This window comes from Mesocricetus auratus, unplaced genomic scaffold (genome assembly GCF_017639785.1).
Source record: "Mesocricetus auratus isolate SY011 unplaced genomic scaffold, BCM_Maur_2.0 Super-Scaffold_100028, whole genome shotgun sequence".
In the NCBI taxonomy this organism is placed as follows: Eukaryota; Metazoa; Chordata; class Mammalia; order Rodentia; family Cricetidae; genus Mesocricetus; species Mesocricetus auratus.
In genome coordinates this window covers 11,518,250-11,543,589 of record NW_024429209.1, presented here as the reverse complement: position 1 = coordinate 11,543,589, position 25,340 = coordinate 11,518,250, and the positions used below count along the sequence as shown (strand labels likewise).

The 25,340-nt window shown below is 52.8% G+C and overlaps 1 protein-coding gene across 3 annotated transcripts in view; it reads left to right on the top strand.

Annotated features, from left to right (window-relative positions):
• Cdh22 (cadherin 22) overlaps positions 1–25,340 on the top strand; it is a 123,273-nt gene that overhangs the window by 66,399 nt on the left and 31,534 nt on the right. For all 3 annotated transcript variants that reach the window (XM_040732786.1, XM_005084979.4, XM_040732787.1), the window contains exons 4-6: positions 11,876–11,995; positions 22,171–22,338; positions 25,157–25,340. The exon at positions 25,157–25,340 is cut by the window's right edge and continues 10 nt beyond it. In XM_040732786.1, coding sequence (XP_040588720.1) covers positions 11,876–11,995; positions 22,171–22,338; positions 25,157–25,340 — 472 coding nt within the window. The remainder of the gene's footprint in view (positions 1–11,875; positions 11,996–22,170; positions 22,339–25,156) is intronic.

Genomic DNA, 25,340 nt, shown 5'->3' with positions numbered 1-25,340 from the left:
TCCACACATTCACAAATAGCGTGTTCTTTCTAGAGATGGCAGGCACGAGTAACAGAAGGATGACTGGTGTGCTAAGGCCTCTTGGGGGTGATGCTGAAGCAGTGAGGTGAGGAGATGGGCATTGTAGGGGAAGAGCAGGACAGCAGAAGGTGCAAAGGCCCTGGGTTAAGATCCCCCAGCATCACACAACCATCTAGATAACAGTTAGGGCCCTATCTTTTATTCTGCACAGCTAGGCAGGCCGTGGCGGGTCCCCTTCAGAAAAATGACGGGGCCTGGCTTGTTTTTTTTAACATGATCTCATGGCTGTTCCATGACGAAGTGACAGGTATGGGGAAGGCCATGGCAGGAGCTGGCTGCTCTAAGGGGGACGCTGCGGTTATCAAGAGGGGAAATGGTGGCTCCACTCAAGGAGGCACTGGAAGGAATGCAGAAATGAGGTCGCTGCTGTATGCATTTTGAAAGTTAGGCTGAAGGCGTTTGCTAATGGATTGGATGTAGGATGTAAGAGCCAGAACTCAAGGCTTACGTTTGGGATTTCGACCTGAGTGGTGAACTTGATGGAATTTCCATTTCCTGAGCTGGAAGAACAGCTCTGGGAGATGAAAGGAAAGTGGGAGCTTGGTTTCTGGGGTGCTAAGAAGGGCTCATTCAGAAAGACAGCAAAGATCCTTAAACCATCAGCAGAATACACCGATTCACCGGGGAGCTCTGGCTGGGGAAATACCCGGGAGGTTGTGGGTGGCAAAGACCCAGGAAATTCCAGGGTTGCCCAGCGTTTAGCAGGAACTGTGTAATTGGAGAAACTGGGGTCCGGGGAGCAGTGGTGTTCAAGGTCACAAGCAAGCCAGAGTCAGCTCAGTTCCCTGACTCCCCAGGTCCAGCAGCCCTCCCGCTTTAATCTCTGACCCAAGAGTGCATGGTCTGTCTACCTTCCCCAAAACTGATGTGTAGGGTTTTTAATTAAGAACTTACATACATAATATGTATATATATAATGTGCTCAGGGGCATGCAAGCCATGGGTATATGCGGAGGTCATCGGGCAACTTTGGGAAGGGGCTTCTTTCCTTCCACTGTGGCTCTAAGAATTGAGCTCTTGACAAGCATCTTATCTACTGCACCGACTCATCCTTCCACCTTGCTTTGAAGCAGGGTCTCTCTTGTGTCTCCTGCTGTGCTATGTACTCCAGGCTAGCTGGCCCTGTGGTTCCAGCAGATTCTCCTGTCTTTGCCTCCCATCTTGTCACAGAAGAGCTTGGATTACAGCTGCAAAGTGCCACCACACCCTGCTTTTATGTTGGTCTGCAGCTCCAATTCAGGTCACAAGACTTGCCTGCGCAGTGCTTTCACCTACGCAGCCATCTCTCTGACTTGCACGCTCGTGCACAGAAAAGACCAGAAAGCTGGAGAGAGCTGATACTATACAGCTAAGCGACTTCCAAGGGAGCCTTGGGAGAGTCCTGTGTACCATACTGCAGAGAAGGGCTGGGGCTGGGGCAGACGGACAAACAGGCCACGTTCTCCACCCTGGCTCTGCCATCCCCGCCTCACTCTCGCCTGACCGATTAGCATGCCAGGTCTGTTGCCAGCACCCCACTGAACACAGGGGAGCACCAGGGCCCAGAGGGAAGAAAAGGTACGATGGGGCCTGTAGCCAGTGAGTGCTGCAATTGAACCCTGCCTTCAGCGTCCAGGCTGTCAGAGAGGCCAGGGTCTTGTTTCACAGATGAGGAAATTGAACTCAGGAAAGGACAAGAGTGCATCTCAGGTCCCAGAGTGTAGGAGGCACTGGCCAGAGTCCTAGCCTGAACTCACATAGCACTCAGAAGAAAGGAAAGCAGGGTGACTCACTTTGGACAAGCTGGGGAACCAAGGAGGGGGCGGGAAAAGGCAAAAATTAAATTAGTTGATTTATTTGAGTAACTTTTTGAAGAAGTTGATCCGGCCCTGGGTGCTCACAGAGACTCCAGGCAGCTTTGAAAATCAGTCACAATTAACTGAGCCTCCTGATCCCGGCTGAGCAGGGCGGGGCCGACAAGCAGCAGTGGATGGGGCAACTTCAGAGATCAGAGGGAGCAGGGACGCAGCTTGCGACATGAAAGGCAGCTGTGCTCGCAAATTAAACCACTCAGAGCTTAAAAGAGAAGGGAAGTGCGCCGGGGGCCAATGAACCACGCATTTGAGGGGGGGGCATGCTAGCCCACACTGGGACCGTGCAGAGAAGCAGGTCCTCAGCAGACAGTTAGCAGGCCTGACACCCCATGACCTTGAGCAAGCCCCTGTCCTCCTCCAGGAGCCAGGGTTACTTTCTGAGCACTGGGAGCAGGGGTCCATCGTATCACAGGCACAAGCCAGGCACTGTGTCCTGCACTGCGGATCGCCAGAAGGGCACACAGTAGGGTAAGAGAGGGACAGGATCAGGACCGGCTAGAGTTTGGTAGAAATTCTTCCCCTTTTTAGACGTGTACTGGGTGTCTGTGTGTGTGTGCACGTTCAAGTGTGTGAGTGCGGGTGTGTGCTGACACAGAGCATGGGCGCAGGCCAGAGGGCGTCCTCCAGCGTTGTTTTCTGCCATCTACCTTGTCTTTTGTTTGCCCACAGTATGGCCGGGCTGGCTGGTTTGTGAGCTTCTGATGATTCTCCTGTCTCCATCCCCCCATCCCGCTAGAGGAGCACTATGGATGTACACTATCTCATCCACCTTTATGTGGGCCTGGGGATTAGAACTGAGGTCCTCACATTTGCACAGCGAGCGCCTCATCCACAGAGCCAGCTCTGCAGCCCTGGAAATTATCGCTTTATGAGAGTGTTGAATCACACACTGAAGGAAGGGAACTGAATGAACGAAACAGGGTTTTCCAACTCTGGTGTGTACCCAAATTACCTAAAGAGTTAGTTAACACAGGCTGCCACATCTGTCCCCCAGGGCTCCTTTCTTCCTTCTTTCTTTGCAGTGCCGGGGATCAAACCCAGCTCATGCATGCTAGGTAAGCACTCTACCTCAGAGCTCCACCCCAGCCACACCCCCAGGCTTTCCAATCCAGCAAGCCTGACTGTTAGAAATGAAAGCAAGCGCCCAGGAGGCACTGTTGGGTTGGGTACCACCCTTGAACTGCCACCACATTCAAAGGGCGTTGTAGGCACAGGGAGCTATGGGTGCAAAGACCCGAGACACACTGTGCTGGTCCTGATTCAGGATTGCTGGAGGAAGAGAGGAGGCAACAGACAGTGCTGGGGTACCTCAGAAAAAGGGACGTAAGATGAAGTATATGGGACTTTGTGGCTGCTGAAAGGTTTTCAGTGGCAGCTGAGTGAGATGGGGACAGATGTGACATGATCCAGTGTATATGTTAAAAGCATGACCTGGCTGTTTGTTGGTATAGACCACAGAGGCAAGGATGGAAGGAAGGAGGTGGGGGGTGTCCAGCTGGACAGGGGCAATGGCAAGGACAGTGGGAAAGGAGACCGGTGTGTTTCGGAGGCAGAGCCCTAGGGGTCAGGGCACGAGTGGATGTGGGGGAGAGAGGCAAGAGGTATGGGAGCTGCTGAGGAAGGAAGGAGGGACAAGTCTGGAACAGAGTTCATCCCCTGACAGGTTGGAACTGGAGTGTCCACCATAAACCCAGGTAGAGATGCGTGAGGGACACCCGGCTCTGAGTCTGGTCACAGACAATCCTGGCTGAAGACACATCAGCAGAGGAAGGGACGACAACTTGGGGCTTCATAAAGTTGACAAGCCGTGAATCTAGACAGTGAAGTGCTTACCTCTGTGGTCGCTCAGGGTAGGGCGGGGCCCAGGCCCCCCCCTAGGGTGTCACAACCTGACTCAGATACAGTGAGAGGATTTGTCCTCTCCCTGGGCTTCCAGGCCCAGCTCTGCTTCTTCAGTCATTGATACCAACTGTATGCAAGATACTGCACTTGGCACCATTGAAAACACAGAGCCTTAGCTGGGCGGTGGTGGCACACATCTTTAGTCCTAGCAGTCGGGAGGCAGAGGCGGGCGGATCTGAGTTCAAGGCCACACTCGTCTACAGAGAGAGTTCCAGCACAGCCAGGGATACACAGAGAAACCCTGCCTAGAAAAGAAGAAAGAGACAGAGACAGACAGACAGGCACACACACACACACACACACACAGTCAAGATTCAATCGGTGTTCATTAGCTACTACTCTATTCTGAGCCCTGCAGGAAATGCAGAGAACAATGAAATCCCCCAATGAATATTAGCACCCACTGTATGCATGGTGTCCAGCGTGCTTGACTCTGAGAGCCTGTAATGAGTCATCTGAGGACAAGGACATAGCTAATGTTTGCTGGAATTTACTTTGTATTGAGACACTTTGAATTCCTGGCACCCACTTCACACACTGCACTGCGTGTGCAGGGCACACAGATAAACGACACCATCCCAGCCTCAGAATAGCGATGAGTCAGTTTCATCCCCTGCACCTCCCTCGATCAATTGGTAGTGACTGGAGAGTCTGAAGGTTTCATTTGGGCTTGGCAGAAGGGAGTGCCACAATAGATTAGTGATGTCTGCTGTGAGGGTAGGGTAGGGGATATGGTGTACATCCCAGTAGGACTGGTGTGGCTGGGCCATGGGACTGGGCTTCAGCCAAGCGTGGACGTTGCAGGCCTCTGCCACAGTCCCATTCCCTTGGCTCCAGTTCCCCCTGTGAGCTGCATCTCTAATGGGCAGAAGGAGCCTGCTTTGCAGTACACCCAGCACTTGGCATGTTCAGTAAATAACAGCTATCGGCTAACACTGCTTTCACAGAGCCGTTCGCCTTTATCCTCCAATCCCGGCAATAAGCAGGGCAGGTGTTACTGTCCTCATTCTGCTGACAAGGAACTAAATGCAATGAGAGATAAAGTGACTTGTCGGAGGCCGCACAGTCAGAGCTGAGACGGAACTTGGAACCAGAACTCCTACTTCCTGGGCTCAGCATCCGTGGCTTCCTTCAGGGGAACAGACAGGACCCTTCCTGGCACAGTACTTTACGGCTTGAAATCGCTCTCACACCCGATCTCGTTTCATCCCCCATGGGCTCTCTCCCCCATTTTGCAGCCTAGAGCAGAGCGGAAATAAAAGTGTAAGGGTGTGCGGTCTGTCTCCTAGATCTGGGGCTTGGGGGGGGTGGCAGCAGAGAGGAAAAGAGGAAGGCCCAGGAGTATCGTTTGCAGGAGACAACAAGCAGTAAGGGGGGGGGGGGGTGGTTCTGATTGTCCCGGTTGCAAAGTGTGGCTCAGCAGCCCTCGGGCCCAAGCCAGGAATCAATCGCTGGCCTCGGCAGAGACGACTTCTAAAGATGTTTTTAATTAAAGTCCAGGAAGATCTATATGTGCCACATCTTCTCGCCTAGCAACAGCACTAGCTCTCACTCCCCCGCTGGAGGGACAAGTGGAACAGGAGGTTTCTGGTGGGGACAGGTGACATAGAGGAGGCACTGACCCTTGGGGGTCTACACCTAGGGACCTTAGGTGAGCTGGACAGAGAGGAGCATGCCGGTGCACACCTTGTCTCTCTCATCAGCAAGCTATTCAAAGGTTGGCAAGATGGCCCAGCAGGTAAGGCGCTTGCTATGGAGGCCTGACAACCCCAGCTCTAGCTCTGGGATCCATGTAAAGACAGAAGGAGAAAACCAACTCCACAAAGTTGTCCTTTGGCCTCCACAGGCACGCATGCCATGGCACACACGAATCCCCCCAATACACAGCACACACATAAAAATGAATAAAATGTAAAACTAAAACTAACTAAATAAAACATAAACAACCTATTCAAGCGTGAGCAACGACTCTGTGATAGGCCCTGGGCCAACATGGCCCCCAGTGCAAAGCTGATAAAGCCGACATCCTGCGGAGGCACGGATAATGATCCACGGGACTAGGTTCAAATATAGGTTAAATATAATTTATTTCGGGGAGAAGTCACTTACACAAGAAACAGATGGCCTTCCGCAGGCCCCCCTCTAAGGATCCCGACTGGATGCAAGAGAGAGCCAGCCACCTGTCCTGACCCCAGATCTAAACCCACCCAAATGGGCGTGGTCAACACTGCAGGTGAGGGCAGGGTGGATATCTCACTACACCATCCTTCCCCCAGGGGTCTAAGACACTGGAGCCTTATAGGTGTTGAGTGAATGATCACAGGGGAGTTACAGGAAGAGTTGGCTCAGTGGAAAGTGCTTACATTGTAAGCATGGGGCCTGAGTTTGGATCCCCACCGCTCCTGAAAAACCCAGAAGCAGTGTTGTGCCTCCCAACAAATTTCCCCGTGGCCCCCTAGTCAGCTAGTCTAGCTGACTTGGCGAGCTTCAGGTTCCATGAGAACCTTTACGCTTTGTCTCAAAACAGAAAGTGGACAGAGTTAAAAAATAAGACACTCTGTGCCAACCCCTGCCCTGTTCCATTCACCACGTTTGCCTTCTGTCGCTGGCCAGATGGCTGTGGCAGATATTGACATCATCAGCGGCCCAAACAAACACGGTCACCTGATAACTCCATGATGATGGCCTCACCAGTTCTGAGAGGGCTGATGATCTTGTGGGCTTTAATGTGGGGTATCAGGAAAGTCTTTGGGGGGAACATATAGATACACACACAGGGTTTGCTTGAACGGACAAGACTGTGGCGGGACCCATAAGGGAAGACGGGGTGAGGGGAGTGTGTTTGAGATCCTTGCAAAAGGGGCCCTCCGTGCTGCCCCGGTTCCTGAGCAGTGCCGCCTCTACCCCGTGTCCTCTCTTTCTGTGGCTATCTCTTGTTTCTACCTCTTTCTGCTACGGCAGCTGTTCCGGTCTGTAAGTGTGGGTCGTCCCTCATCTCTCCACCCTGACCCACTTTCCTGCCCCTCCTCTTCTGTGTCACCTCCCCTGCTGCTGGTCTCTGGACTGGCCTCCTCCTCTGTCCCGCAACCTCCCCTTCCCTTGCAGCCAAATCCCCGCATCTCCTGTGGATCATTCATCTACATTAGGGCGCCCCAGCTGGGCAGCTAGAAGCAAGGTCAAGACCAGACCAGCCAGCCCACATTATAAGTGATGATCCGAGAGGGAGCAGAGAGAGGCAGGAGGGCGGAGTTGGAGAAGGGGCTTGTTTCCAATGTAATCTGAGTGTTCCCAGGGACTCGACAAGTGGTTTTTAAATTTTAATAGAAAGCATTCCGCATGGTGCTGGCAGCAGCAGGGGGGGTGGGATTCTGTTTTTAAAAATGTTGGAGAAGCTAAATGTGAGCCCAGGGTATCCCCAGGCCCAGCAGGGTAGCAGAGGAGGTAAGAAGAAGCTTCAAGACGACAATTAGAAACATCTTCATAATAATGACACCTGGTTGCCTCAGCCAGGGGAGGGCTCTGCGCTTTGCCAAAGCACTTAATCTCTTTAATCTCATTAAGGGGTCTCCACATCCTGGATGTATGAGGGATAAAATATCATGGACTCTTTACAGATGGGAAACCTCTGGGGTGGGGGTGGGGGTTCCTGCAGCCACAAGTGGTGCCCAGAGGGGCTGGAGTGACAGTTTATCTCCGCTGCCTTCCAGCTCCAACCCACACAGCGCCTGGAGCCTGCTGGGGCCTCCTGTACCCCATGGGTAGCCTCTGTTAAGAGACTAGCCGGATGCATGGCATCAGAGCCATCAGGGTAAATCAGATGAATTGCAGGCAAGTTCCTTCTCTCTGGTGTTGGTGTCCAGCGGTCTCCTACTCAGGGCCAAGAACATAGCCCTAAGTGCCTCCTGGCTATCCCGGGAACAGAAAATGAACTCCAGTGAAACACACACTACACATTTGGCCCTCTGGCCTCTTAAATCCATCACCTCTAAACCCCAGAGTCTCAGATTACACAGAGGGAAACAGGCCAAACAGAGGGAAGACTTGCTTTGTGTGTCAGGGTGAGGACATACTGGGAAGTGGCCCAGGACTCTGATGCCAGAGTCTACCTACACTCCCTGGAGGTGTGAGGGGCATTGTCCCTTAGAAGGTCCCATTTCTCTCATTGACCTCCGCCGGGAGGAGCTTTAAGGACCTAGGGACACAAGGCAGGCTTGCTGTTCTTTCTGATGTCACCTTCAATGCAGATCCAGTGTGTCTGGAGGGTGACATCCTGGATGGGAAGGTCTGGGTTAGAATTGCTCCCTAGTACACACTGGAGAAATGGCCTCACCATGTCATTGAGCCCTTCTGTTACTCAGTTTCCTTGCTGGTCCAGTCAGGGGCCAGGTCCACAGTGCATCCATTCTGAGCCCTGCCAGGAGCTTATAAAAATGCCCTTGCCTGGGCTACACCTCAGAGTCCTCTTTAATTGGTCAGGGAGGAGGCTCAGCGTCAGTTTTATTTTAAAGCTCCCAGGGGATTCTAATGTGCGGCCAGGCTGCGCACGGTCTGAATCTGTACTCGCTAGGGACCAGGATTCCCATATTTAACATTCTGCATGGATACCTGAGCCCTGAGATCCCATTTATTCAAGAATCGGGCAGGTGGCCCTTCCCAGTCCAGTCTTGACTTAGCAGCTCTCAAGCGGGAGGGCCGAGGCAGCACCTTGGACAGCAGCTCTCCTGCCTCCCTGCCTGGCCCACGGCAGATAGATTGACTTGGAAAACCTAAATCCCAGCCCTGTCTTCCTCTCTTCTCCTCTCCCTCCCACTTTCTCAGAGTCTTCCTCTTTTATTTACCGGTTATCTCAGCTTCTGGCAGCCCCCTCCTTCTTCCTAGATGGCAGAATTGGCATCAGATTCACCCTGCCTTTAGGTCCTACCTCACCGACGCGCAGGCCAGTGGAACTTGGATTGCACTGTCCTTGGTGCTGAACCCGGGAACCTGTGTTTTCGGCAGGATCCCAACTGGGCAGAAAGTGCTCTTAATCTCTGCTTCCCGAGTGAGAAAGCGGAGGCAATAAGAGGCGAAGAGGCTTATCATCCAATACCCTCAGTTTCCTCATCTGGAAGGTGCATTGGTTTGTTTCTTGAGATAAGACCTCACTCTGGCCAGGCAGCACTCTCAGGAGGCAGAAGCAGGCAGATCTCTTTGAGTTTGAGGCCAGCCTGTTCTACAGAGTAAGTTCCAGGACAGTCATGACTACACAGAAAAACCCTGCCTTGAAAAAAAGACCTCACTGTACCTCAAACTCAAGGTAACTTCAGCCCCTTGAATGCTGGAATCACAGGTGTTAGTGATCTGGCTCTGGGGATCCTAACATCTCTAACTATGAGACTTTTGCAGGGTTTCCATTTGATGATGTGTGTAAAGGGCTCACAGCACAGTAGGTGGCATGACATAATTATTCTATATGTGTAATGCCGTCACTGTTGTTGAGTAATAATTCTGACCATGGGTTTCCACTCATGAAAGCTACACACTGACTTTTAGAGATGTGTGGGCCATTTGACACCATGTTGGTGATTTGATGTTGGGCCACAGTGTGAGCACTCACACAGAAGGCAAGATGAGTTCCCACCCACTCCTATACCTGTGTCACAGAGTTAACATGAGGTCTGAAGGACAGAAGATGTGTGATGGACATTGTAAGATGCTTGGCAGAAGCTATGGCCATTGACCTTAGGGACAGCCCCAAGGAGATCTTCCAGCTACTGCCAGCCTGGCACCCTTCTGTCTGCCAATTCTGGGGAGGGGGTGTGGCCCGAGAAAGCCATTTCTTTAGGGCCTGGGGGAGCCGTGGTGAATCACTGACCCTTCACCATCCTCATGTGATGGCATTAACTGTAATGACTGCCATAAAGAATCCCGGATTGGGGAAATGATTCCAGTATCCCCAAGGGAGTCCCTGGGATGCAGTCAGGGAGAGAGAGAGTGAGCTCAACCATGTTCCCAGGGAGTCTCTCAGCCCAGAATTGTGACTTGCTTGTGGGATGGAGGGAACCGGCAGGGAAGAGACAGGGAGACTCTGCCTCGTAACAGTTACAACAGCCCTGCTTATCGAGCACCCATCTCGAGGCTGGCACTCGGCGTTTCCTCTCCCACTCCAGTGCCTCCGTGAGGGGGGCCTCCCGGGACTGCCAGCTGCAGTCGTTTGGCTCTTACACCTGCTGGGTGCTGTTCTTGGTTCTGAAACAAAACGATTGGTACTCTCAACATGATCTCGGGAGCTTGGGAGGTGTTGCGGCACGGGGGAGTCCAGGTACTCATGGTGTGTCTCACACCAAGGTCTGTCAATGGTTATGGCTCAGCACATTGGACCACTCTCCCCAAAGTCACCATGCCTGTGCTGACACGAGTACCCAAAAGGACTTGGACAGTGCAGTCTGTGTTCAAACCCCAGCGTGCCATGCATCTCTGAGACGCTGTATGGACTTAGATGGGATAAAAAGCTTATGACTTGTAGGTGCTCAACAGGAAGTCATCACTTCCCTCCTCTGCAACCAGGCCTATGCCCTTGGCCCTGAATTGGCAACCCATGGTCATCAGCATCATAGGAAAGGGGTTGTCTTCTCTGTTCGGCTTCTTAGGGCAACTCGGATGTGGTTGGCATGGAGCTGTAGCTGACAAAGAGAGGCAGGCGCATTGCAGGCCTCACTCAGGAGGCTTCGGCCGGGAGGGGAACACAGAGAGGAAAATGAGAAATGCAAAGGAGTGAAAAATAAATACATGTGTCTGTCTGGAATGATGGAGGGCCCCAGGCTGGAGGCGGGAGAGGCGGGCAGCGGGCTGGGCTCTGCAGAATTGCTGTACTAGCACTTCCAGACTCCCTCATTAGCCAAGCAGTGAACTGGCCTCACCTCCCAGCAGGCTGCCTGCTGGCCCAGAGAGCCCAGCTCAGCCTCAGGAGGGTCTCACTCAGACCCCCAGCAGGGCGTCCAGCTGAGGACATCACCCAGATGTAGGGTCTGAGCCACTGCCCCTTTGGGTCATGTCCCGAGTCCCCAAAACTCTAGATCTTCCACCTCCCCCAGCCCTTTTTTTTTCTAGAAAGGTTCTCATGATCTTCCTGTCTTCCCCTCCCCCACCGGTCCAGCCTCACGTCCCAAGCCCTGCTTTCGTCAAATTGAACATGATGTCAAATTAGAGCCATCTCTGGGACAGGCCGGGAGAAGCTCCCAGTTTAATGAGGCAGCGTCGAAAATCAATAACTTAATTGCCGCTGTTTGATGGACTTTTATCCAATTTATGCTCTCCCCAGCAGCCTACGTGCAGAGCATGAGGAAAAGTGTGTGTGGCTTGAGGGGGGCAGTGCTGTCTGGGCATCATGAGGAGGGGCAAGAGGGCATCATGGCCTATGGCTAACCACTTTCCAAAGGGAAGCTGGCCACTGCCATCTTCCTGCCCGGGGGCCAGCAGATGCCAGCCTCTGAGGCCCAGTGAGCTGTGATGAGCTTCTGCGTTCTCTGCTGCGGCAGAGAAGGAAGGCAGGTGGCCGAGTCCAAAATGCATCCTGAGGGGCTGGAGTGACTAAAAGCCCCCCGGGGTCTGCTTTCTAGGCCCAGCTCTGACTGTGTCTCATCACTGTGTGGATAATGACTGTTCCTCCCTGCTTCTGCCTTTGAGGGACTGCCCTTAGCTGCACAGGACAGAGAATATCAGATCCACCCAGTCACTTGCCCTGCAGGCCAAGGAGTGGCATTCTGCTCATTTTGGAGGAGAAACCAAGATTCCCTTGCTAGTCCTACCTCTGGGAACCAAGGGGGTACTTAAATCGAGATATGACTCCATAGTCCCTTGTGTCCCTAGGAAGTCCATGGGTCAGGAAGCAGGTTGGGCCTCCGTGTGAGGACAGGGTTGCGAGGTGGCTGGCCAGTGACCTCCAGCGGTTTCCCAAAGAGCCTCCTCCCATGGCTTTCCTAGGGTGGGGAGGGGACGGGGTCACAAAGTTCCAGGCGACCACTGTATGACCATTGTCTTGCTTGGTCCCCCGGGTCCAGGCACGTCTGTGATGCAGGTGATGGCCTCTGACGCGGACGACCCCGCTTACGGCAGCAGTGCCCGGCTGGTATACAGTGTGCTAGACGGCGAGCATCACTTCACAGTGGACCCCAAGACAGGTGAGGGGTGGGGCTGGGGCGGGGGGTGGGGCAGGAGAGGTAGAGCCCGTGCAGATCACCAAGCCTGCTGACCCAGCAACACTGAGCAGCAAAGCGCATGTGTAGGCTGGCCTCTTGGGTTCCAGGAGACTCTGGGGATGTGGGAGGGTGGGCAGCCATGCCAAAAGAGGAGAGAGAGAATGGAAAAGTGGGTGTCGTCTCCTGTAAGGAGGGGGAAAAGGGGAAGGCAGGAGGCACAGCTATCTATACCCGTAAGGACCTCACTATTTGGCTTGGCCCCCTTGCCCTTGGGACTAAACCGATCCGGGTGTGTTCTGGGGTCACAAGTGAGTTCTTGGAGGAGGCCCTTTTAGATGTGTACTAAGCTCTGCTCCCACAACAGCTGTTGATCTGCTGGAAAGATGAAGTGACACTTCCCTATTTACCCCTCACACACGCATGCACCACCGAACAGCACAGCGCCCACCGTCCCCCCTTCACTCACCCTGAGCTTAGACGGCCACGCGTCTCTGGGATCCCCGGAAGAGTGCCAGTGAAGACAAGGCTCAGAGAGGCGGGCGGCTAAGCTTGAGGCCATAGAACTAGGGAAAGCAACTGACAACGATTCTGACACCAGGACGCTTTACTGTCCCAGGATAGGAGGACGACTCAGCAGCAGCCTCAGGGCAGCTATCAGATGCCATGTGTGGCCCATGGGACTGTAGGGGTGGGGTAGGCTTTCCCTGGGACAATCAGTTGACGTATCCAACAGCAGAGCATAGATGGAGAGGTGAGGGAAGGCACCCAGGGAGGGGACACGGTGCAGGCGAAAGGTAGGGGTGGGGGCGTGGGCAGGCGATGTGTCCAGGCTGGCAGAGCTCAGGAGCTCAAGTCGATTAAGGGCAGTGTGTGTGTGGGTGTGATGGATCTGGCTTTGGTTTTTGTTCGTGTGTTTGTTTTGTTTGGTTTGGGGAGGAGAGGGAGGAATCCAGTCTACAAGCTCAGTTTAATTGTGTTCTCTTATACATAATATCTTCATTATTCTTGCCTCCTTGCAAACGCAGTACGTTTGAGGAAAACATTCAAACATGAAAGAACTGCTAAGGAGAAAGTGCTCCACTCCCTGTCCCCAGTTGCCACAGCCCCACAGGTAGCAAGCAGCTGGTGTGTGCAGCCTGGACAATCTCAGACTCATTCACTTGAAAAACATTAAGTCGTTTTGAAAATAGATAGAACATCTCATCTTAGGGTTCAAAATTCAAAAAGTTAAAATGAGTATTTAGCACAATCCTTCACCTCGTCTGGTCCCCAAGCCACCTTGCCTGTGTCCCCAAGGCAACCAATGTAATTTTCTTGTGGATATTTGCAGAGCTGTGCTATGCATGTACAAGGAAATAGGGCATGTGTGTTTATCTTCTTTGCTTTACACGGAAGGTAGTTATAAACACGCCATACATACAGCTTGCTGCTTTTGCTTAACAATGCATCTTGAAGAAGGTTCCATATCAGTCCACAAAGAGCTCCCTCATTCTTTTATTTAATGCCCGTTATGGATATACTGAAATTTATTTCACCTGTCCCCTCCTGATGGACACGTACCCTGTTTCCAATCATTTGCTACAACGAACAGAGCTTCCACGAATAGCCTCGTACATGCATCATTTTCTGCCCCTGTGAGTGTGTCTGCAGGGTAATTTTCAGGAAGTAGAAATGCTGGGTCACAGGACACATGCATTTGGGATCTCAACAGATAATGCTTGGAGGTGCCAGATTACACCTCCACCCTCATTGCCATGCCGAGTCCCCTCCTCCTCACCAACGCTGTGGGTTCATTGATGATGTCTGAGCGGTGAAGTGACATGTTCAGGTTTTCATTTTAACAAGATCCCTCGGGTGGCAGCAAGTGAGCTTGGCTCTGAGACAGGAATTGGAGGCAGAGAGCCCAGGTGTCCAGCACAGAGCCCCCAAAGACAGAAGTCAAAAGTACTTGCCCAACACCTACCTGGTCTCCTTAACCTGGCTGTTTGGGAGGCTGGAGCTGATGAAGGGAAGGGTTGGAAGTGAGTGTGTGTTGAGATGTTAGAGAGAGAGAAAAGGTGCACTAAAATCCCGCAAGGGCCAGCACTGGGCAGGCTGGAGCCCCAGGTTCCTCCCTTGCCCTATTCTCCTGTAGTCATGTAGGGTGGGGCTGCCTCCCATGGAAAGAGGAGGAAGTGAGTTAAGGGATTGACCAATGTGTTCCAGGGTCTGGGATAGAGCTAAAAAACCCAACAAAACAAAACAAAAACAACAAAAAACCAAAAACAAACAAACAACAAAAAAAAAAAAAAACCCAACCTTAGGGACTGAAGAGATGGTGCAGCAATTAAGAGCACTGGCTGATCTTCCAGAGGACCGAAGCTCAGTTTCAGGCACCACATGGCTGCTTACAACTATCTATACCTCCAGCTCCAGGGGATCTGACGCCCTCTTCTGGCCTCTGCAGGGACTGCATGCACGTGGCACACATACACACTTACAGACGAGCATTCATACATATAAAGATAAACAAGTATTTTAAGATAATAATTCAGCTTTAGTTATGCCAGAGTTATAAGGGATGAAAAGAAAAGAAACTTGTAGAAGTTTCAGTCCTCCATCTAAATCATGGACATGGGGCTCTGAGAATGGTTGGGGCTTTTGAAGTCTCCCGTGACTATGGGAGGAGTAGAATGAGGGAGGAATCAGAGGCTCAGCCTGCCCAGTGTCTGCCCCTTGTAGGAACTCACTGCACCCCTTTCTCTCTCCTTAGCACCTTCAGTTTTAGGCTCACCCTGTACTCATGAGCTTGTGGGATTGCAGAGTGAGACCTCCGTGGTTCATTCAGATACTGACGGAGTGGTCACCACAGGTCTGGGTGTGCACTAGGCACTAGGGAGACAGCAACTGGGTCATCCAAGATGGCACTGTTGGAGTTTCTAGCAGACAAAGAAAGAGAGAAAATAGGGGCTGGAGAGATGGCTCAGGGCTTAAGAGCACTGACTGCTTTTCCAGAGGACCCAGGTTCGATTCCCAGCACCCATATGGCAGCTCACAACTGTCTGTACCTGTTCCAGAGGATCTGATACCCTCACTGGGACACACATGGGGACAAAACACCAGTGTACATGAAATACAAATAAATAAGTTTTTTAAATGGAAAAAGGAAGAAATACAGATAATAAGCTCACTGGGCAGCAATGGCTTCCATCGAGGCATGTAAAGGATTCGATAGAGATGTAGAGATTGGAGCAGACTTTTCTGTGACCTTGAAGTCCAGACCCAGATGAGGTGAGGGCCATGGGGATGCCTAGGGATAAGCAGTGGGGTCATGAGGACAAGGAGTATGAGCTGTGTTCGTCACAGCTCTTGGTACAGGGATCTCTATGAGTCTGAGGCCAGCCTAAACTACACAGTCACAGGCAAGATTAGGATTATGCTTGTTTTGGGGGAGGGTGGTGGGTTAGCAGGGCTAGGACTGAGTCCTGGGAGATACAAGGACAGGCAGGTGAAAGGTTAGATGCTATGGGAGTGAAGAGGCTTCCGCTTTCTGAGAAGTAACCACCGTGCTCAGAAGGGTGTGCCGGGGTGAGAAGCCAAAGGCCCAGGAAAACAGAAACTGTTTATTGGGAGCCAGAGTGGGGGCTCCTTTCAAGCCAGGTGGGGGCGGTGCTAGTGGAGTCCTTGTTTGAGTCTCCTCAACTTCCGGGTCTGAAAGGGCCCACTCTGACATTTCCCAGGATGCGTTGGATCACCCCTCTGCACCCCAGCGTCACCGCCACCGTCACCCTGGCACTACTGCCAGCCCCAGCCCGTTTCCCCAGCCAGGAATATTCTGCCAGTGCAGGGCTATATTTAGCTGCTACTGGGAGGTACAGTCTGTTCTGGATGTGCAGCTAGCAGGGAGCAGAGCCACAACGAGGCCTGAGGGGAAGGTGTGAGGAAGGGGGGAGGGGCTGCGCCATGGGGCCGAGTGCCAGAGGAGGAATTAACTCGTGTGTTTTAAAGGCCAGGCCTGCCAGCCAGCGCCCCCCCCAGGGGCAACGGGGATGGCATTTGGAGGCTAATGAGGCATCACACAGGCCCCAGGGCCCCCTCTGAAGCATCTGGAGGAGATAGAGGGGCTGGTGTAGACAACAGCTGGAATGGGGGGCACTGAGTGAGGACACAGCAATGGCCACTTATAATTGCGAGCCCCTACCCACCACCACCCCAGCACGAACAGAAAGACTCCCTCAGAGACGCCACCCCTGTGTGCCAGGGACTGCCGTTGGGCCTAGAGGGGATGGGACTCAGACTTGCTAAGCGTCTGTTGCGTGCTGGGTCCTGGGGTTGGGGTGGTGAACCCAACCCCTCTTCTGCCCATGTAGATTTCTATTCTGACAGAGGAAACTGGAAAGAGCCATCAGGTGAGGGTGACAGGCAGGAGAGGCCACTCGGGCAGTTCAAGTACTGAGCACGCTCTCAAGCCATGTAGACATCCTTATGCTGACAAAAAGATCACTTTGGACCTCTGCCCCGCCCTGGGGCTCGTCCATGGGGTGCCCAACCCAGGATGTCAAGAAAAAGATGTGTGGGAGCCTCTAAAATGTGAGTCCTGGGGGCTGAAGGAACGGCTCTGTGGGTAAAATGCTCGTCGTGCAAAATTGAGGCCCTGAGTTCAGATCCCTAGAGACACAGAAAGCCAGATGTAGTGGTGTGTGTGCGACCTCAGCAATCCCATAGTGAGATAAGAAGCAGGGACAGAACTCCTAGAAGCTTGGGTATGAAGCAGTAAATGAGTGACACTGTCTTTTTCATTTATTTTATTTTTTATTGTTTATTTATGTAGTTACTTGTTTTGGTTTTTCGAGACGGGGTTTCTCTGTGGCTTTGGAGCCTGTCCTGGAACTCACTCTGTAGACCACGCTGGCCTAGAACTCACGGAGATCCGTATGCCTCAGCCTCCTGAACGCCGGGGTTAAAGGCATGCGCCACCACCAGTCTAGTGACCCTGTCTTAAACAAGACGGAAGGTGCGAATGGACACTGAAAGCTGTCCTCTGCCCTCAACAGGTGCGCTGTGTCATGTGCATGCCCTTAGCTACTCCTTAGCTACTGTGATACATCGTGACCAAGGAAACTTACAGAAGGAAGGGCTTCTTTGGGCTAATGGTTCCAGGGGGTTAGGGTCCACAGTGGCCTATCAGAGGCATGGCTGCAGGAACAGCTGAGAACTCACATTTCATATCAAAGTCAGAAAGCAAAGGGCCAGTCAAAATGGTGACAATCTTTCGAAATCTGGAAGTCTACTGTTTGTGACACACCTCTTCCAACAAGGCCACACCTCCTAATTCCTCCCCAAAGAGCCTGACCAACTGTGAACCAAGTATTTAAATGCCCGAGACTTATGAGGAACATCTCATTCAAACTCACAAACTCACACACACACACACACACACACACACACACAGGATATATATACACATATACAAAAACAACTTTTAAAAACAGGCATTAGTGGCACACGCCTTTAATCCCAGCACTCGGGAGGCAGAGGCAGGCGGATCTCTGTGAGTTTGAGGCCAGCCTGGTCTACCGAGTGAGTTCCAGGACAACCTCCAAAGCAATACAGAGAAACCCTGTCTCAAAAAACAAACAAACAAAAAACAAAACAAAACAGTTCTTAAAATGTGGGGCATGCTTCCTGAAGCCCTGTCTCATCTATGCCTCGGCAACCCCCAGGAGCGGCATCTTCATCTCTTTTTCCTCTTGCTATGATAAAATGGCCCCTGCAAAAAAGAATAAAGAAAAACCCCAGAAAGGGTTCCATGCACAGCCCATCACATGGAAACTGAGGCCCCTGGATCTCCAAGTGCCTGGTCACATTGCATCCTCAATCTGTAACCCAAAAAGATGAATGCAAGCTAGTGTTCCTCCGCTCCCCCTCCCTCCGTGCAGTACAGGAATGGCCCCACCCATCATTAAGACAAGTTTTCCTAGCTCAATTAACATAATCAAGATAATCCTCCACAGGTGTGCCCAGAGCCCTGCCTCCTAGGTATTTCTGCATCCTGGCAAGAAGTTACCACAGGGGATAGCCTCATTTTATGAAACAGGGAACTTGCCCAAAGTCAGGGTGTGTAAACAGTGGTAAAACAGTCAAGCCTGTGTCTGCCTGACCCACACTGATCCTTCTTACACTCCTCATTCATACCCAGCGTATCACGGACCCTCGAGAGCGTCAAGTGAATAAATGAATGAACAAGAGCGTGGGCTGATTGGGGAATTTTGCACCTCCATATGCCCTCCTCCCTGTGCTCTACCACTGAGGGCATCCATCTCTTGGTGTCTGACAGAGATTGGCTCCGAAGCTGTCGGAGCATAAGGTGGTGAGGTGCTGACATGTCACCTCAGCACCCTCTCTGTACCCTGAGTCACCCCGAGAGGACTGGTGACGCTGCCCTTGAAGCCAGCGTGGGAAACCCATGTCTCACGCTCTTGCTCCGGGAATGGCACTGAGGGGAAAGCAAGATACACGCGGTGCAGCCGGCCGCAGTTATTTCCTTCATGTTTTCCATGTGTGGAGGAAGAACCTGCGAATTTCAATTCTGCCACTGCAGATGCAGAAGGCTCACTGTGGTGTGCCTTGTCATCATCCCCCCACCCTGCCATCCCCACTATTGAGACGTGGAGTCCACTTCTCCATCCACTACTGAGACGTGGAGTCCACTTCTCCATCCACTACTGAGACGTGGAGTCCACTTCTCCATCCACTACTGAGACGTGGAGTCCACTTCTCCATCCACTACTGAGACGTGGAGTCCACTTCTCCATCCACTACTGAGACGTGGAGTCCACTTCTCCATCCACTACTGAGACGTGGAGTCCACTTCTCCATCCACTACTGAGACGTGGAGTCCACTTCTCCATCCACTACTGAGACGTGGAGTCCACTTCTCCATCCACTACTGAGACGTGGAGTCCACTTCTCCATCCACTACTGAGACGTGGAGTCCACTTCTCCATCCACTACTGAGACATGGAGTCCACTGCTCCATCCACTACTGAGACATGGAGTCCACTTCTCCATCCACTACTGAGACGTGGAGTCCACTTCTCCATCCACTACTGAGACGTGGAGTCCACTTCTCCATCCACCCTTGAATCTGGTGATTTGCTTTGGCCCAATAGAAAGCGATCAAAAAGATGTTATGTAGATTTCATGATTAGTTCTTAAGAAGTCTTTCATTTAAAAAAATAACTTTTTAACATTCATTTGTGTATACTTTTCGTATGTGCACATGTGTATAGGCATACATATAAAGGACCGTGTGTGTGTGTGAGAGAGAGAGAGAGAGAGAGAGAGACAGACAGACATACAGACAGACAACCTAGGTCACCAGACTCAGAAGTGGCTACCTGCTGAGCCACCAGGCCAGTCCTCCACCTTCACCTTTTGTTCTAGAACACAGTCCTGAGATCTCACAGAAGGACGCCAGCTTCCTGGAGGGAGAGGGAGTCCACGTGTCCCCGTGGACAGAGGGAGGCTGAGGTCGTCTTGGGCCTCTCAGACTAACTGACCATCAGTTAGTCACAGCTGCATGAATTAGCTCAGGAACAGCTCAGCTAATAGGATTTCTCTAGTTACCTAAGGCCGTACCAAGCAAGCTAAGCCAAACTTTGAGGATCAATGGTCTATTCTTTGTCACAGTTGTGTGGGGCTAGCTGAGCAGTTCCTTCTTGGGGGTCATTTGTGGAACAGCCCTTGGCTGTCAGACAGCCGAGGGCTGACCCTGCTGGCTGACATAGGCCTCTCACCATGTCCCTTTCATTCTGGGTTGCCTCAACGTGCAGGGGCCTCAGAATTCACAGAGAAAAGACCACAACACTCAAGACTTAACAGCCTCTGACTTGTCCCCTAAGCCAGAGCACATCACATGCCCAAGGCCATAGTCAATGGGCAGGAATTATCCAAGGTTGTGGGCACTGGGAGTTGTATTTCATCATAAACTATCTCCATAGCAACTTTACATGGTGCATGACTCCAGACAATGTCCAGAGGCCACATGACCCCTATTTCCTCCTCCAGGATGCCCAGAGGCTCCTAAGCCACATGAACTATGAGATATCATGTCCCCAGTCTCTCTGGACATGGTGGCACATATCTGTAGTCCAGCACTTGGGAGGTGGAGGCAAGAGGGTCAAGAGTTCAAAACCAGACTGAGATACATGAGACTCTCTCAAAACAAAGACGTCAGCTCTATTCCTTGCCTTCCCGCCCTGGACCTCACCTGTAAGCCTGGTGGTCACTATACCTGTCTGCCATTTGTCCTTGCTCCCTGGTGCCAGCATTAGCCACCTGCTGTGGCTCCCACAAGCCACGCCCTTTTCTCTCCCCTCTCTCTTCTCCTAGTTCTGGCTCTTTCCCTGCTTCTCTCCTTTTCTGTCTCAAGAGGTCTCCCCTCCCCAAATGTCTCTCTTCCCTAGTCTCTCCTCCCAGGTCTCTCCCCAGGGCTCCTTGGCTTCTCTCTCTCTCTCTCTCTCTCTCTCTCTCTCTCTCTCTCTCTCTCTCTCTCTCTCTCTGTCTCTCTCTCTCTCTCTCTGTCTCTCTCTCTCCTTGCTTTTTCTCTTCTTTCTTCCCCGTTTTCTTTCCTTCCTCTCCCTGTGATCACAAAAGCAGACCATTCTGACTACTCTGGTCACATAATAACACCACATCTCTCTGTCTCTGTCTCTGTCTGTCTGTCTCTCTCTCACACACACACACACACACCACCCCACAGCCTCTCCTCCTGTCCCATTACCTTTACTGGAATCCAGGGACTTGGGGACATCAGGAGCTGGAGCACAGATTTTATGGGGCACATCCTGGGGCTGCTGGTGCATGACTCCACCTGGTGCTCAGGCCCAGGCGCCACCTGTCACCACCTGTGCTTGGCAGGTGGGAGGAGGTGTCAGGAGAGGCTCTGAATGCCTCATCAACTCCCCCTCCTGACCAGGGTTCGTACACTAGCAGGAAATGAGGCCTGGCCATCTTCTCTGCAGAGTTAACCTTCAGCATTCCCATCTCTGCTTCTACACCATGGGCAGCTAGGAAGACAGTCATCCCATCCCTTCTCTGTGGCTTGGACAGAGGACTCAGGCTTGGGGTGTGAGAGAGGGCTGGGGGATGAGCAGGGGTGCACACCAACAGGTGTGTGTGTGTGTGTGTGTGTGTGTGTGTGTGTGTGTGGCTGCAGCCCATATGTATGAGGTACACACCTGCGCAGGAATGAGTGCGACCCTCAGTGACAGTTGTCTGAATGCTAAACATCCAAAGCAGTTGCTTGGTACCAAGTTCTACAGGTCACTAACAAGCCAGGCAGATGCCCTGCTCACACACACCAGATCCTGGGGAAAAACAGATCCACCATGGGACTGGCTACTCAGGGAGGATTCCCAGGGGCAGATGTGGTCCATAGGCCTCCTTCCGGGAAAGCAAGTGGTCCTCTGCATGTAGAAGTGTGTGCACGTGTGTGGCAGGACATTGGTCTGTTGGTGTGTAAAGGCGTGTGTGTGTGTGTGTGTGTGAAGGTGCAGAGAACTCATCTTCTGTGGTTGTGCACTGTGGGAATGTGTGTGAGGTATCTGTGTGCAAGTGTGCACTGGGCGATGAGCCCTATGGAGCCAAGTGGCCGCATGACCAAGGGAAAGCATAAACGGGGCACGGTGGTTGCACACCTCTAACCCCAGCACTCAGGAGGCAGAGGCCAGCCGGGTCTGCGCAGTGAGTTCCAGACCTGTCAAGCAATCTCCACCCCAAGCATTTCATTGGAGCTCATAGCTCCAGATGGTTAGAATCTGTGACCATCATGGTGAAGACCTTGGCAGTAGACAGGCAGGCATGGTCCTGAAACAGTAGCCTCGCTGAGAGCACATCTGAGCCGCCAGCAGAGGCCGAGCTAAACTCCAAGCCCACCCCAGTGACACACCTCCTCCAACAAGGCCACGCCCCTTAGTTCTTCCCCAACAGTTTCACCAACAGGGCACCGAACGTGAAAATACGTAGCCTCTGGGAGCCATTCTCAATCAACCGCCTCCACGTGTCTTTTGCATCCATGGCTCTCCTTGGCCTTCAATACACAGCCCAGCATGGCTGAGCCCTGCCTCAGCCTGACCAGAGTCTGCCCCCATGTCCCCATTCTCCCTCACCCACAGGTGTGATCCGGACAGCTGTGCCCGACCTCGACCGGGAGAGCCAGGAACGCTATGAAGTGGTTATCCAAGCCACAGACATGGCAGGCCAGCTGGGTGGCCTCTCGGGCTCCACTACAGTCACCATTGTGGTCACTGATGTCAATGACAACCCACCCCGCTTCCCACAGAGTAAGTGGTGTTACGTGTATCTGTCAACCTGCGTAAGAGTCTACTTCCCTTAAAACTTCCTGCCTGAAGGGGGACCATCACCTGGGTCCTTCTGTGTCCCCATTCTCCCTGTCCTCCTCCAAGCCTGCTTCCCATGGAGGGAAACCCCTGCCAGTCTGGTTTTGCAGATAGAGCTGCTGTAGCAATCCCATTGGAGAAGCCCTGCCCACCCTCTGCCCATCCATTTGCCCTCTTGCCCGCCCTGAATTCAGGGCCTCCTAGCTACTGCTAGATCCCCGACCCGAGCTTGTAAAGAGGTGTTGAAGGCTCGCTCACAGGGGTCTAGACTGACGGGGGCAGCCACTGCACCCAGGCAGAGGGACACCAATACCTAAGGCCGGGATAGCTGAGTCTGAGGACAAGGTCTCCCTCCTCGTGGAGCCTGGAGGCTAGCAGTCTGTGCTGATGAATCGGGTGGCTTGTCTGTTCTGGCGCAAGGCGACATAAGTGGCTTCTCTGGATCAAGCCCCCACCTGTCTGTCAGCCTGGCTAGCAGGGCTGTCCCAGGCTCAGGCCCAGTCACCACAGGGAAGCCGCAGCTGCAGCTGGCAGAGACTAAATGCCGCCGGGAGCCAGCTGATTCCTATCAGGCGAGTCATTACCCGAGGTCCACTGCTCTCATATTAGGCCCCGCCACAAGGGACTGACCCCCATAAGATAAGCGAATGCAATCCCTTCGCTGAGCTCACAGCAGCCTACCACCTCAGCCATTTGGCACAGGGTGTGCCCTAGCACAGGCTACAGACACTGGGCCAGAGGCAGGCAGGCCCCAGCACTCCTGCTCCCAAAGGGAAGGCTTCCGACCAGACAATAAATAGTACCAGGCTCCACGTGAGGGACAGAGCAGAAAGGAAGCCCCGCCAGAAAGACTGTTCCGTGCATTCCCTCCATCTCTCCTGCCCTCCTTCCTCTCCTTCCTCTTCTTCCTTCTATCTCCCTAACGTCCTCCTTCCTTCTTCCCTTCTCTCCTGCCCTCCTTTCTTTTTTGTGACTATAGAGGATAGAAGGGCAAAAAGTAGAACCCAAAGCCGACACTCAGCCCAACCAGCAGGACCCAGAATCCCGTGTGCCTTTCCCAGACACAGCATCCTCCTTCCCCAACAGTCCCAGCGCCCTCTCTGCCTGCTGCCATCATGCCTATGCTTTCCTGAGAGTCTGCCCTCCTCTCTCTGTGTCATCAAGCACTCCCATCGAATCCCGCCCCTTTGAGAAACTCAGATAAGTGAAACCGTATGATATAAACTGCCGTGTGCCTATGGCTTTCAAAATTAGGCTCCTAATCTCAGGCCGTTTCTTCCGGCTGTGTTCCTTCTCCTTGCTGTACGGTATTCCCCATGAGTCTATCCTGCTGGATACTCGGCTTGTTTCTAGATGCAGCTGTTGTGAACTTTGAACCTAGTTGCCCGTGTTTCCTAGCACCCTTCAGCAAGAACTTCTGTAGCATTGCCGAGAAGCGTGTCCTCATGAAGAAGCGTGCGTGTCCCTTGTACCACGTCCCCACTGATGCTGAGTGCCGTTGCTCTTTACTCCGGGAGAACCTGGAGACTGCCCACTTGTGACTGCAGCTGCCGACCTCCGTTTAGTAGCTCGCCTCCTCTTAACACAGCCCACCTACGACACAGCTTGCTGTGCCTGGCGAATGAGTGCCACCCCCCTTGTCTCCCACAGCTCACATTCTGCCCTGAGGGGAGAGGATTTGAGAGATGGGTAGTAGCACCTGCTAGAATGTTCCTGGGGCCCCGGGGAGGGGGACAGAAGCAGCTGAGGAGGTGGGGATGGTCCCCAAAGGGTGAAGTGGGGAGGGAAGGTGGGAGCCAGGTACGGGCAAGCCCTGAGTTGTGCTGTGGCCACTGGGCCACCCAGCAGGCTGGAACCACAGCAGAGGAGTGATGGGCTGGCAACCTGCATGCTGTGAGGCAGGCTGGGGGACTTTCCATGTCTACCCCAGGGGCACTGGGGAGCTATTTAGAGGTCAGAGCAAGGATCCTCTCAAGGTTGCTGTGTGAGCGTGAGAAAGAGGCAGTCACTCCATACAAAGGTTCCCAAGCATATAAGGCACCAAGAGCCAAGCTCCCAAAGCTCACCTGGGCTGACCACTCTTACCTTGACCTTGGCTCTGGTCAGATAGGAAGATGCTACCGGTATGTCATCTGTCCCCCCTCAGTCACGGGGCCATCTCTGCCAGAGAGCGCCCGCTTCAGAGTGTTCACACCTGCCATCTCTCTCTAGAATGTGTTTTCTAGTTACCTGCTGGTACTGGCTCATCTCCTCACCCCTTTATCAGTGAAACGCTGTCCTCTTCTATTGTGCACTGTCTGGAGCACCAGAGATGCTTCTTGGAGGTGACAATAATGCCATCAGTGCCACAAGCCAGTCACTCCCATGCAATCCAGTGCACAGTTCCTCACACCTCACAGGTAGCAGTGTGTGCGTTGTCACAGCAACGCGGCTATTAGGAATGTGCTCTTCCCATTTCACAGATAAGGGAACCGAAGCTCGGCGGTACAGGTCAGAACTGACTCCAGAGCCTCAACCCTCACCATAAACCGTTTCTGTCCCTCTGGGCAGTGGAGAAACAGGTCTCAAGGATGACGGGGATGTCCCTATACTGTCAACAAGAAGCCAGAGGGTGGAATGAGAGACTTCTAACCAAGACAGGCCCATAGCAATCGAGGGCAGCCCCCTGGAGATACAAATCCCCCGGGGAATACCCAGGCCCCTCCTCCTCTCCCCAGGACTGGCAGAAACCAGGGCCAACCTCCTGGCATGTCCCCCACAGAGATGTACCAGTTCAGCATACAAGAGTCAGCGCCCGTCGGCACAGCCGTGGGCCGAGTGAAGGCCGAGGACTCGGATGTGGGTGAGAACACAGATATGACTTATCACCTGCGAGAAGAGAGTGGCAGTGGAGGGGACGCATTCAAGGTCACCACGGACAGCGACACTCAGGAGGCCATCATAGT